The sequence below is a fragment of the Trichomycterus rosablanca genome, unplaced genomic scaffold (assembly GCF_030014385.1).
Source record: "Trichomycterus rosablanca isolate fTriRos1 unplaced genomic scaffold, fTriRos1.hap1 scaffold_264, whole genome shotgun sequence".
NCBI lineage: Eukaryota > Metazoa > Chordata > Actinopteri > Siluriformes > Trichomycteridae > Trichomycterus > Trichomycterus rosablanca.
In genome coordinates, this window is record NW_026947092.1 from 8,078 (window position 1) to 22,500 (window position 14,423).

General features: G+C 45.5%; 2 protein-coding genes across 2 annotated transcripts in view; both read left to right on the forward strand.

The window, feature by feature from the left end:
- Positions 1-6,470: 6,470 nt before the first annotated feature.
- Positions 6,471-7,253, forward strand: LOC134307293 (keratin-associated protein 12-2-like). Its single transcript, XM_062990450.1, has 5 exons — positions 6,471-6,476; positions 6,567-6,575; positions 6,678-6,818; positions 6,918-7,076; positions 7,158-7,253. The coding sequence occupies exons 1-5, from the start codon at positions 6,471-6,473 to the stop codon at positions 7,251-7,253; spliced, it is 411 nt and encodes a 136-aa protein (XP_062846520.1).
- Positions 7,254-14,191: 6,938 nt separating this feature from the next.
- Positions 14,192-14,423, forward strand: part of LOC134307294 (potassium voltage-gated channel subfamily A member 3-like) — a 1,572-nt gene continuing 1,340 nt past the window's right edge. Inside the window, exon 1 of the mRNA XM_062990451.1 lies at positions 14,192-14,423. This exon is cut by the window's right edge and continues 1,340 nt beyond it. Coding sequence (XP_062846521.1) covers positions 14,192-14,423 — 232 coding nt within the window.

Below are 14,423 nucleotides of genomic sequence, written 5' to 3' on the forward strand. Positions count from 1 at the left end.
CCAGATTTGACCTACTGAGCCAGAAGAACAATTCTGAAGTTCCTCCACATCAAAGTCTGCCTGACCGGATCTTTATGGAGATTGTTTTGAGCACAAGGTTCATTTCACCGTCTACCAGGCTTCGTTTGGTCATCATCTACCAGGCTTCATTAGATGGTGATCATCTACCAGGCTTCCTTAGGTGGTGATCATCTACCAGGCTTCATTAGGTGATCATCTACCAGGCTTCATTAGGTAATCATCTACCAGGCTTCATTAGGTGGTGATCATCTACCAGGCTTCCTTAGGTGGTGATCATCTACCAGGCTTCATTAGGTGATCATCTACCAGGCTTCATTAGGTGATCATCTACCAGGCTTCATTAGGTGATCATCTACCAGGCTTCATTAGGTAATCATCTACCAGGCTTCATTAGGTGGTGATCATCTACCAGGCTTCATTAGATGGTGATCATCTACCAGGCTTCCTTAGGTGGTGATCATCTACCAGGCTTCATTAGGTGATCATCTACCAGGCTTCATTAGGTGATCATCTACCAGGCTTCATTAGGTGATCATCTACCAGGCTTCATTAGGTGGTGATCATCTACCAGGCTTCATTAGGTGGTGATCATCTACCAGGCTTCATTAGGTGGTGATCATCTACCAGGCTTTATTAGGTGGTGATCATCTACCAGGCTTCATTAGGTGGTGATCATCTACCAGGCTTCATTAGATGGTGATCATCTACCAGGCTTCATTAGGTTAATTCCAGTTAGTAAACAGAAGCAGGTTCAGGATGTGATTCGGGGGACGGGTGTGTGTCCCCCCCCCCCCCCCTCCCCCAGATTATTGGTTTCCAGTAATAATCTGACAGTCAGTGATTGTATATCCTCACTGTTCTCTGGTGTTTAGCTCTGGCCGGGTTAGATAAACACATGAGAACGATTAGAGGCGCGTTTACGCCCCGTCACTATAAACAGAGGAGCTGCTCCAAAATTAGCGGGAAATGTTTGTCAGGAGGATCTTTTACATCCTGGAACTCTGGAGTGCTTATATCCTCAATGAATCACTTCATCTGAATCAGTTCATCTGAATCAGTTCTTCTGAATCACTCAGTAATAAATTGCTCTGTCTGAATCACTACATGATCTGAATTCATCTGAATCGCTCAGTAATCTGGATCAGTTCATCTGAATCACTCAGTAATCTGAATCATTGCTCTATCTGAATCACTTCATCTGAATCATTCAATAATCTAAACCACTTGATCTGAATCAGTTCATCATTATATTTGTGGCATTCAGCAACACTTATCCAAAGCAAAAGGATTAAGGGCCTTGCTCAGGGGCCCAACAGTGGCAACTTGGCGGTGACTGGGCTTGAACCAGCGACCTTCTGATTAGTAGTCCAGCACCGTAACCCAGCTGATCAGTGCAGGATCTTCTACACTGTGTTTATGAAGAGAACCGCGTGGTTTGGATGGAAGCGCGTCTCAAAACGGTTCCCACGAATGTAACACAATCTAATTCTATATAATCTTTATCCACCTGTTGTGGGCGTCGGCATGTGTGGGTGTGGCTCAAACGCTCGACCTCGGCAGGTAGACCTGGGCGGGGGAGGGGGGGGTTCACTTACTTTAGCTGTGTGCGGTGTTGAATGGAGCTGATAAGAGAAAAGCGTCTGTTTGATCCGAGTCCTGATTTCAAAGCCCTGGATACCTGAGACACCTGATCTGAGTCCATTAGTGAGGGAACCAATCAGAGGCCTCGCTCGGCGTCTAATACCTGGATTAGATTTCAGAGATCTGACAGATACGGGGGGTGGGGGGGCGGCGGGGGGTAGAGACGGGGAAAACCCGAATATTGTCCCGTCTGAACTGAAGCTCTTTATAGCTGCAGCTTTTCTCTCAGACCTTTCATCTTCATTATAATAATAACAATCATTCAAGGTTCCTAAAGGAGAAGGTGCTGCAGCCAATCCACCTACCGGCATCCTATTCAAATGTAAGGGGGGGGGGGGGGGGGGGTAAAGACTTTGTTTTTGGTTCTTCTCATAGTAGAAAAAAATCAAAGTGACCCAATAAATAAACTAAAAAAAGATCCAGACCGACCAGTAAAACATTCACTGTATAGCCAAAAGTATGTGGACGCCCCTCTCTAAATCTCTGTATAGTAAATGCTACACTTTTAACATTGTGGAAACAGTTTGGGGAAGTCCCCTCTCTCTTTCAGCATGATAATGACCTGGTTGGACTAGTCGTGTACAAAGGAGCTCTGGTTCCTCTACACAGAATCCTGAACACTGAACACGACTAGTGGTTAAGGTACTGGACTAGTAAGCTTAAGGTCACTGGTTCAAGCCTCACCACTGCCAGGTTGCCACTGTTGGGCCCTTGAGCAAGGCCCTTAACCCTCAATTGCTTAGACTGTAAGTCTATTTTTTTTTTTGGGATGAATTAGACTCCGACTGCCAGGTGAGCCGGACCTTCTCCTCTCCTCACTGACTCTACTGACTGAATGGGCACAAATCCCCACAGACACTCAGGGAGCGATTCAACATCACTGCTGATGGTTTTGGAATGGGGCGTAACAACAAGCTCATGGTCGGGTGTCCTAATACTTTTGATCATGTATCATATATAAATGTGTGATTCACTTTGTTTTAATCATCCGCTTTATGCTGGTCAGGGATGCAGAGGGTCCGGTTCCACTGTAAAACGTTGAATGTAAGGCAGGAGCACTCTGGACAGGACGCGTGTGTGGGTGTGTAGAGTGTGTGTTGTGTGTGTGTGTGTGTAGAGTGTGTGTGTGTTGTATTAAGCGTGTGTGTAGAGCGTGTGTGGGTGTGTAGAGTGAGTGTGTGTTGTGTGTGAGTGTGTGTGTGTGTGTGTAGAGTGTGTGTGTGTTGTATTAAGCGTGTGTGTAGAGCGTGTGTGGGTGTGTAGAGTGAGTGTGTGTTGTGTGTGAGTGTGTGTGTGTGTGTGTAGAGTGTGTGTGTGTTGTATTAAGCGTGTGTGTAGAGCGTGTGTGGGTGTGTAGAGTGAGTGTGTGTTGTGTGTGAGTGTGTGTGTAGAGTGTGTGTGTGTTGTATTAAGCGTGTGTGTAGAGCGTGTGTGGGTGTGTAGAGTGAGTGTGTTGTGTGTGTGTGTGTGTGTGTGTGGGTGTGTAGAGTGAGTGTGTGTTTAGCGTGTGATGATCCTCAGGAAGTCCTGGTGTTTCCTCTGTGTGTGTGTGTGTGTGTGTGTGTGTGAGTGTGTGTTGTGTATGTGTAGAGTGTGTGTGTGTTGTATTAAGCGTGTGTGTAGAGCGTGTGTGGGTGTGTAGAGTGAGTGTGTTGTGTGTGTGTGTGTGTGTGTAGAGTGTGTGTGTGTTTAGCGTGTGTGTAGAGCGTGTGTGGGTGTGTAGAGTGAGTGTGTGTGTGTGTGTGTGTGTGGGTGTGTAGAGTGAGTGTGTGTTTAGCGTGTGATGATCCTCAGGAAGTCCTGGTGTTTCCTCTGTGTGTGTGTGTGTGTGTGTGTGTGTGTGTGTGTGTGAGTGTGTGTTGTGTGTGTGTAGAGTGTGTGTGTGTTGTATTAAGCGTGTGTGTAGAGCGTGTGTGGGTGTGTAGAGTGAGTGTGTGTTGTGTGTGTGTGTGTGTGTGTAGAGTGTGTTGTATTAAGCGTGTGTGTAGAGCGTGTGTGGGTGTGTAGAGTGAGTGTGTGTTGTGTGTGTGTGTGTGTGTGTAGAGTGTGTGTGTGTTGTATTAAGCGTGTGTGTAGAGCGTGTGTGGGTGTGTAGAGTGAGTGTGTGTTGTGTGTGAGTGTGTGTGTGTGTGTGTAGAGTGTGTGTGTGTTGTATTAAGCGTGTGTGTAGAGCGTGTGTGGGTGTGTAGAGTGAGTGTGTGTTGTGTGTGAGTGTGTGTGTGTGTGTGTAGAGTGTGTGTGTGTTGTATTAAGCGTGTGTGTAGAGCGTGTGTGGGTGTGTAGAGTGAGTGTGTGTTGTGTGTGAGTGTGTGTGTGTGTGTGTAGAGTGTGTGTGTGTTGTATTAAGCGTGTGTGTAGAGCGTGTGTGGGTGTGTAGAGTGAGTGTGTGTTGTGTGTGAGTGTGTGTGTGTGTGTAGAGTGTGTGTGTGTTGTATTAAGCGTGTGTGTAGAGCGTGTGTGGGTGTGTAGAGTGAGTGTGTGTTTAGCGTGTGATGATCCTCAGGAAGTCCTGGTGTTTCCTCTGTGTGTGTGTGTGTGTAGAGTTAGTGTTTCCTGTGTGGGTGTGTGTGTGTGTGTGTGAGAGAGTGTGTGTGTGTGTGTGTGTGTGTGTGTGTGTACAGTTAGTGTTTCCTGTGTGGGTGTGTGGACGTGATGAAGGTTTGAGGGCAGCTGGTGGAGGGTCAGGAACGATGCTACACGCTAAACCAAACGCTGGAGACCAGCTCAGGTGCACGTGGAGAAGGTTGAAGGTTCCTCCCACACGTACCTGATCTCTACTGGAGCTCTGATTACTGTGGAACACCTCGTTACCCTTCAACAGCGGCCGACATATATACATATATACAGTGTATCACAAAAGTGAGTACACCCCTCACATTTCTGCAAATATTTCATTAAATCTTTTTATGGGACAACACTATAGACATGAAACTTGGATATAACTTAGAGTAGTCAGTGTACAGCTTGTATAGCAGTGTAGATTTACTGTCTTCTGAAAATAACTCAACACACAGCCATTAATGTCTAAATAGCTGCAACATAAGTGAGTACACCCCACAGTGAACATGTCCAAATTGTGCCCAAATGTGTCGTCGTCCCTCCCTGGTGTCATGTGTCAAGGTCCCAGTGTAAATGGGGAGCAGGGCTGTTAAATTTGGTGTTTTGGGTACAATTCTCTCATACTGGCCACTGGATATTCAACATGGCACCTCATGGCATAGAACTCTCTGAGGATGTGAGAAATAGAATTGTTGCTCTCCACAAAGATGGCCTGGGCTATAAGAAGATTGCTAACACCCTGAAACTGAGCTACAGCACGGTGGCCAAGGTCATACAGCGGTTTTCCAGGACAGGTTCCACTCGGAACAGGCTTCGCCAGGGTCGACCAAAGAAGTTGAGTCCACGTGTTCGGCGTCATATCCAGAGGTTGGCTTTAAAAAATAGACACATGAGTGCTGCCAGCATTGCTGCAGAGGTTGAAGACGTGGGAGGTCAGCCTGTCAGTGCTCAGACCATACACCGCACACTGCATCAACTCGGTCTGAATGGTCGTCATCCCAGAAGGAAGCTGACGCACAAGAAAGCCCGCAAACAGTTTGCTGAAGACAAGCAGTCCAAGAACATGGATTACTGGAATGCCCTGTGGTCTGACGAGACCAAGATAAACTTGTTTGGCTCAGATGGTGTCCAGCATGTGTGGCGGCGCCCTGGTGAGAAGTACCAAGACAACTGTATCTTGCCTACAGTCAAGCATGGTGGTGGTAGCATCATGGTCTTGGGCTGCATGAGTGTTGCTGGCACTGGGGAGCTGCGGTTCATTGAGGGAAACATGAATTCCAACATGTACTGTGACATTCTGAAACAGAGCATGATCCCCTCCCTTCGAAAACTGGGCCTCATGGCAGTTTTCCAACAGGATAACGACCCAAAACACAACCTCCAAGATGACAACTGCCTTGCTGAGGAAGCTGAAGGTAAAGGTGATGGACTAAACCCAATTGAGCACCTGTGGCGCATCCTCAAGTGGAAGGTGGAGGAGTTCAAGGTGTCTAACATCCACCAGCTCCGTGATGCCATCATGGAGGAGTGGAAGAGGATTCCAGTAGCAACCTGTGCAGCTCTGGTGAATTCCATGCCCAGGAGGGTTAAGGCAGTGCTGGATAATAATGGTGCTCACACAAACTATTGACACTTTGGGCACAATTTGGACATGTTCACTGTGGGGTGTACTCACTTATGTTGCAGCTATTTAGACATTAATGGCTGTGTGTTGAGTTATTTTCAGAAGACAGTAAATCTACACTGCTATACAAGTTGTACACTGACTACTCTAAGTTATATCCAAGTTTTATTTCTATAGTGTTGTCCCATGAAAAGATATATTGAAATATTTGCAGAAATGTGAGGGGTGTACTCACTTTTGTGATACACTGTATATATACGTATATATACACCGATAAGGCATAACATTATGACCACCTTCGTAATATTGTGTTGGTCCCCCTGACCCGTCGAGGCCTGGACTCCACTAGACCCCTGAAGGTGTGCTGTGGTATCTGGCACCAGGAGCTCAGCAGCAGATCCTTTATCTCCTGTAAGTTGTGAGGTGGGGCCTCCATGGATCGGACTTGTTTGTCCAGCACGTCCCACAGATGCTGGACTGGATTGAGATCTGGGGAATCTGGAGGCCGAGTCGACACCTCAAACTGGTTGTTGTACGAAACATGTTCAAAAGTATTGGGACACATGAATGGAGTAAAAGTATCAGGACACAGCGGGAGTGGCTGAGCAGTTTATTTGAAACTAGAATGGAGGTCTGAGGGTTTGAGCTCAGATGTAGAAGGACCATCCCAGTGTGTCCCAGTGTGTCTCAGTGTGTTCCAGTGTGTCCCGGTGTGTTCCAGCATGTCCTGGTGTGTCCCAGAGTGTCCCGGTGTACCCCAGTGTGTCTCAGTGTGTTCCAGCATGTCCTGGTGTGTCCCAGTGTGTCTCAGTGTGTCCTGGTATGTTCCCAGTGTGTCCTAGTGTACCCCAGTGTGTCCTGGCGTGTTCCAGAGTGTCCCAGTGTGTCCCAGTGTGTCCCGGTGTACCCCAGTGTGTCCCAGTGTGTCCCAGTGTACCCCAGTGTGTCCCAGTGTACCCCAGTGTGTCCCAGTGTACCCCAGTGTGTCTCAGTGTGTCCCGGTGTACCCCAGTGTGTCTCAGTGTGTCTCGGTGTACCCCAGTGTGTCTCAGTGTGTCTCGGTGTACCCCAGTGTGTCCCGGTGTACCCCAGTGTGTCCCAGTGTGTCCCGGTGTACCCCAGTGTGTCCCAGTGTGTCCCGGTGTACCCCAGTGTGTCTCAGTGTGTCTCGGTGTACCCCAGTGTGTCCCAGTGTGTCCCAGTGTACCCCAGTGTGTCTCAGTGTGTCTCGGTGTGTCCCGGTGTACCCCAGTGTGTCTCAGTGTGTCCCGGTGTACCCCAGTGTGTCTCGGTGTGTCTCGGTGTACCCCAGTGTGTCTCGGTGTGTCTCGGTGTACCCCAGTGTGCGGCCGCTGGTTTATTTCAGGTTGCTGGCGGCGGGAACGTTTTGGCGGTGCCGCGGCGCTGAGAGCAGACGAGCTCGTGTTTACATCAGCACAACATTTATTTAACGTTACAGAACCGCCCGGGCGGCTCTTCTTCAGCTGTACAGAGGGAATGTTTTCCTTTGCTGCCCCCGTGTGGACATCTCGCGTTTACACCACTACTACAACCTACAGAAGTACACTACAGGGACAAAAGTATTGGGACACCACTTTTAATTATCAAATCCAAACAGGTGTAATAAATCAATCATGTAAAGAAAGTGACGTGCTTCTGACTGTCCTCTCCTGTTCCAGAATATTGATTATTTACATCCAGTATGGTGAGTTCTGATTGGCTAAGAGCAGTGTGGACATTACTATAGGAAAGGCGGATGAACTAAGGTGCTAAAATAAAAATAGAAATAATTTAATCATTAAAAATAAATAAACGAGCGCTCCCCCGGTTCCTTTACCCCTGACCTCTCCTCTATACATAATTCAAGCTCTGACCTAAATCCAGCTGTTTGGGGAGCAGCTGGATATTTTACCCTGCCACAACCTGATCTTCATATTTACAAAATACATGTTAGGGGCGGGGCTTACTGTGACCATGGCAATTACTATTATTATTATACTCATTTATACCTATATCTGATACTATATTATTATATATAATATTTATCCCTATAAATATATACAACAATGTATAGTATAGCTTCTATTGTATATATTCATACCTATAACTATATCTTTATTTCTATATTTATACTTATATATCTGTAAATATTGTTTATAAGAATCACTTATAAACACTACTGCTTATTATTACTGCTTATTATTACTGCTTATTATTACTGCTCCATACTAGTAATGTAATGTATATGGTTTTGGAATTTGATGTCCAACAAGCTCATGATCAGGTGTCCACATACTTTCGTCACACACATAACCGCTGCCATTTTTACTCTTACGCTGGTTTGGTTTGTTTTTAAATGAAGAATTTTATCCAAATGTCCGAATGCTCATCCTCTCCTCTGATGTACCAGTACCTGTACCAGTATCTCTTCCTGTACCAGTACCAGTATCTGTACCTGTACCAGTACCTGTATCTATATCTGTACCAGTACCAGTATCAGTACCAGTATCTATAGCAGTACCAGTATCTATATCTGTACCAGTATCTGTACCAGTATCTATATCTGTACCAGTACCAGTATCAGTACCAGTATCTATATCTGTACCAGTATCAGTACCAGTACCTGTAATACCGTGACGCATCTGTACGTGCTATTCCACTAGCATTGCCGTGCAGTGGGGGTGGGGGGGGGGGGGGGTATTTTGGGGTTGGTTGTTGCAGCGCTGCTTCCTCCGGGCGTGGCCCTCCTGCTTCTGCTTTACATAAACCTCCCGTTTACATACAGGACACAGGAACTGTCCTCACATGACACTCAGCGTGAACCTGCCACGGGGCGCCGCGCCACTCGTACTCCCCCGATTCATCTCCATTAGTGAACAGTCACGTCTCCACACAGAGAAAAGAGGATGAAGATCCATCCAGAACATCTCAGCAGCTTCCATGTCCTCATTTATAGCATCATGATGGTAAAGAAATTCATTTAAACTGGTATCTGCTGCATAAAGCTAACCAGAGAAGTTCATTCACCCTTCAAACGTCCAGCACTTCTCCTCAAGCCCTACCCTGATTTACTCTCCTCCAGGACTGAAGAACCTTAATACCACACATGGTTCAGGGACGAGGAAGGTTGGGCTGAAGAATCAGGTCTAAACTGGAGGAGCCTCCAGCAAAAGCACAACGACCCAGTTACTAAATCCAGCAGAGGACAGATGAGAGAAGATCAGGACGAGAGAAGATCAGGACAGGAGAAGATCAGGACAGGAGAAGATCAGGACAGGAGAAGATCGGGACGAGAGGAGAAAAGCCCTGCTGAGATTAGAGCTCCAGGAACCCTGAAACATTTACTGTCCTTATTTTATTGGTCCTGCAGATGATGGAGCAGAACCTGCTGTATCTCACCAGCTGATCTTCTGCCATGCTAATCAGGATCAGCGTGATTTATTTAGCGAGTGTAAATCATTCAGTAACAGCAGCGGTGTGGCCCCCAGATGTGGAGGAGCCACAGCTGGAGAGAGATGATACGCCCAGTTCTGTAGGACCTCATTATTACAGAGCTTCTGAATCCAGACCAATCCAAACCAGACCTTCCAGTTCCATCTACACTACAGGGACAAAAGTATTGGGACAGTTACTAACGTGTGTAATAAATCAATTTTATAACATAAGGAAACATGCTTCCACCTTTGCAGCAACAGTTTAGGGAAGGTCCTTTCCTGTTCCAGCAGAAAAACTCCAGCGTCCTGTACAGAGCTCTGACAGACCTCAGCCTCAGTCAACAGCTCTGGGATGAACCGGAACACCTACTGAGACTTACTCTGACTGAATGGGCACAAATTCCCACACACAGACACACTCCAAAGTGAGAAGCTTCTCAGAAGAGGTCCAACAAGCTCACGGTCAGGTGTCCGAATACTTTTGGCCATAAAGTGTACGAGTCACTGTGTCAGTATACAGTCTAAGCAACTGGGGATTATGGGCCTTGCTCAAGGGCCCAACAGTGGCAACCTGGCAGTGGTGGGGCTTGAACCAGTAACCTTTCGATTACTAGTCCAGTACCCACTAGGCTACAACTGATTTGATTTCATTTTTAGTGAGCACTTTATCCTGGTCAGGGTTGTGGTGGGTCATGTGCCACTGGAGAACACTGGGTGCAGGGCAGAAACTCCCTAGATGGGGCGCCAATCTCAGCCATCTCAGGACTTCGAGCCTCTCCAAAATCTTGAGGAACGCCATTCCAGCAGAACTGGAAAGTGGAGGCGTTTTGAAACTGGATTTTCTGATTAGCTTTTGATCAGGCGTCCACATACTTTTGGCTAAATATTAGATGTACAGTTTGTGTATTTTAATCCATCAGAACTCATGAAAGATCTTCAACTGTGTTTCATCCATTCAGTCACTCAAATCAAGACGTTTGAGCTGCTCCTCATTCATCCTCCATCCAGAAAGATAACAGAGACAGAAGCTCCTGTACTGAACCATCATCTCCTCACAGATCTCCTCAAATTAACTTCCTAATTTAGGACATGAGGTCCTGCAGGAGGGGCGCGGCGGGGACGCCTCCACCTTCTACTGGTTCTGCTAAATATAGAGTCACAGGTTCTTAATAACCTGATAAATGAAGCTGCAATATCACTCACTTAATCTAACACGACCTCACAAAGGGAGGTCACACAAACGTGATACGATTTTAATGGCTTCATATATAGTTGTAATATATATATATATATATATATATATAAAATCTCCCCCCAAAAATTGGGACGGTAACGGTCTTGGGCTTTGGTGCACATAAAACAGGAGTGTTTTCTACAGGGTTTAGTAACAGCACAAAGAACAAAAACATCTGAGTCTCACATCAACAAGGTCCAGGAACGCCGTCGACGTCTCCACTCGTTTCAGCAAGACGATGCTGAGGCAGCAAGTCAAATTTATTTGTACGGCATTTTTACAACAGACACCGGGTCTGTGTTAAACCCTAGCTCTCTCTATACACAGACACATTTCCCATCATCCTCCACTCCCGAGAAGAGGGCGTGTCTAAATCCTTAGCTCCCTTAAAATGCTCCTACTGAGGTTCTTCATTCTGAGTGATGATCTGACTGAATAACGAGGGAGCGTCCGGCGCCTCCTCAGCACTGAAGATCCATCCCAGCATTCAGTGCGGCACGACTTCTCTCACTAAAACTACAAACATGGCGGACGATCATAAAGCGGAGCAACCAACAGAGTTCCTTTCACATGTAAATAAATCCTCATTGATGTGTAATCTGTATAAAGGTGTAATTATACCAGTGTGGGTTTATTTGTACATCGGGGCGTCAGGGAGAGTTGAAGCGTTTTCGGTACACAGAGGGAGACGTTAGCCGGCGTGCTAGCGGGTTTGAATGGCCTGATGCTAACTGTGTTAGCTTAGTAAGCTAAAACTCTGTCGCTGTATAAGTAGAGCATCTGAATAATCTGATTATGACTCCAGGTCTGATTAGAATCCTCTCTACTGAGGAGCTGATCAGGTAGGTAGTGGGGAGCAGGGCGGGTCGATAGGTATTTACACAGACCCATCGTCTCAAAGCAGCTTAACAGAATCCAGGACCGACAGACCCAAAAAACCCCCACTGACGTTTACATTTACAGCATTTAGCGGGACGCTTTTATCCAAAGCGACTTACAGTACTGTGACGATGTACAGTCTAAGCAATTGAAGGATAAGGGCCTTGCTCAAGGGCCCAACAGTGGCAACCTGGCAGTGTTGGAGCTTGAACCGGCAACCTTCTGATTACTATTCCAGTACCATAACCGCTAAGCTACAACTACCCTGCATTGAGGCGACAGTGGCAAGAAAAACCCCCTTAATATTACAGGAGGAAACACAGAGAGGAACCAGACTCATCAGGAACCTCCGTCCTGCTTCAGTAACCTGGAGAGGAACAGTAGGCTTGTAATAAAAGAGTGCAGGTGCTAGACTAGCAGCATGCAGAAGCAAAAGCACAAACCTACAAAAGAAATCAGATTTTCAGATCTTTCTGAAGCATAAACATCGACGCTCTGCAGCTCAGCAGCGCCGGGACGGTGTTTTAAACACCGTCTGTATATTATTGTATACAGGAACAATAACATTTATTCAGTGTAGAGGAGGAGACGCTCGTGAGATCCTGTTCAGGCGCGTCTGTACGTTTATAGATCTCATTCATAACTGCTGTGTTTCTGATGCTGGTTCTGAAGAACATTCACACACACATTTCCACACGCTGAATAAAAGAATGGACCGCAGGTTTGAGTATGTAAATCCGCCGGTGTCTGCAGTTCCTCCTCACACCCAAAGTGTGTCTATATTTAATCCTGGAGCTTATACTTCTGCTCTACAGTTGTGCGCGGTGTAAAGTACCCACGGTTACGTGAAAATGCTGCATACAAATCAAATCAAGATTCAAGATTTTTTTATTTGTCAGTTCACTACAGTCCAAGACGTACAGCAGAACTGAGACATCGTTCCTCTCTCACCTTAATACAAACCAACAAATATAGAAACATAAACTATATAGAAAAGAGAACATTTACTATTTAACCAATGTGTGAAGTGGCCAGCACAATTCTTTTTGCAGTGCAATAATACATCATTCTTAGAGGAGCAGCATATAAGGTGTACCTGGATAGTGCAACTGTCCAATAACAGCAGGTACAGTAGTGGTGCAAAATGGTGCAGTGTAGTACAGTTAGCAGCAGATGCACAAATATGTTAGATCTGAAGTGATCTGAGTCTCATGAGGAATAAAATTAAACATCCTTGCAGTGCAATTCAACATGTTTGTCCAAGAAAATATATGTTTAACTCTTTTTGTTTTATACATGTTCTATAAATAAATCATCTGACCAAAACAATGAATTAAGGTCCCCAGGTGGCACCACCACCAGGATCCAGGGTTTGCACAGGGCCGAGGTTCCACGACAAACTGGCGTCCTGTCCTGTCTGAGGTGCGTTTCTGTTTTACATCCTGTAATTCTGGGGAAAAGCGAGAGTTCTGTATCTGCTGGGCTCACAAGTATAACAGTGCAATAATAATAATAAGAAAAGCGACTCTCTATTCTATTACAAATAAGTTAGTTGTAACTGCAGGTTTCACTGAGTAAATTCATCACGTTTATTTTAATAAGTGAGTGAAATAGAAAGAAATAAAGAATAGAAATAAGAAAATGAGAAAGAGACTCATGTATTTCCTCTTTTAAAGCACGTTTTGTTTTACCAGAGTATTTCTGTTGTCCATGTGTGTGATGAATCAAATTACACATCTCAATGAATCAAGTGAATCAAAACCTGCGAAGTGACTCAACAGGTTTATCCGACGGAATTTGATGTCTAAAGTTGATAAAGTTAAACAAAGTTAAACCATGACAATATCACTAAGAGAACGATTATGATAAGGATTGTAAGAAATCTGTGTGAGAGAGAAAAAATCAAACGAATTAAAACTCGCAGGTTGATTTAAAAGATTTGTCTGAGCGAATCGAATCAGTTATGAGTCGAATCTGTACATTCATCGAGTAACAAAGCAAATAAAGTCTTAAAAAGACAAAACGAAACACTTTTATTATTTAGATAACAAACAAAAACTTGTGCTTTTAAATCTTTAGAACTTTAGTTCAACAGGTTTGTCTTAGAAAATCAAATCAGTGTGGTGAGTCGATTCAATAAAGTGATTCAAAGCGAACGTCATAAAACGCTATAATATAAAAGAGAAAACGTATGTAAAATTGATATATGGACAAAAGTAAAGAAAACAAGGAAAATATATTGCACAATACATAATTTAATGTATTTACTGACTACGTGGGCGATAAATCAGACTGAACAAAATGAATCAAATGAATCGAACATCGCTGCTTGATTCAACAGGTTTGTCTGACGAAATACGATCACTGAAGTGAGTTTAATCTTTTAATTAAGTAGCTAAATGTAAGATTGTGGAGGTAAACACATAGTAAATGGTAACATCTAAGAAAGGGTGAGAATGATGGGGAAGAAAAAAACAAACAAGTCAGGTTTCATACCTTCATTCAGGACGTTTGTTCATACGAATCGAATCAACAGGCGAGTCGAATCAGTGATATGATTCATAACAGAGAGGAGAGCATGGAGCGGTGTGTCTGGCCTGTGATTGGATGGGTGAGGAGTGTGTGGAGGAGCAGGGTGGATGGAGGGAGTGTATAAAGCACTGAAGGAGAGAAGTAGTGAAGAGACAGACAGGACAGCAGACAGGAGAGAGGATGAGAAGCAGTCCGGCCGGCACATGCGAGAACATGCGAGTGTGTGAATGAGCGAGTGTACGAATGAGCGTGCCCGACTGAGTGTGCATGGATGAGCACCTGAGCCTGCTGCGCTCTCCTGCACTCTTCTCGTGCCCACACCGGGGTGACGCCACCCTGGTGAACCACGGCTACACCGAGGCGGAGCGCGAGGACGCCATGACGGTGGTGACATGTGGAGAGAACAGCACCAGCGCACCAGAGGAACCGGGGCTGCACTCACTCGAGCACTACCAGCCCGAACACGAGTGCTGCGAGCGCGTGGTCATCAACATCTCAG

Coding starts and splice junctions, on each gene's coding strand:
- LOC134307293 (XM_062990450.1), top strand. Junction 6,819..6,917: donor GTACCCCAGTGTGTCCCAGT/GTACCCCAGTGT, acceptor GGTGTACCCCAG/TGTGTCCCGGTGTACCCCAG. Junction 7,077..7,157: donor GTGTGTCTCAGTGTGTCTCG/GTGTGTCCCGGT, acceptor GGTGTACCCCAG/TGTGTCTCGGTGTGTCTCGG.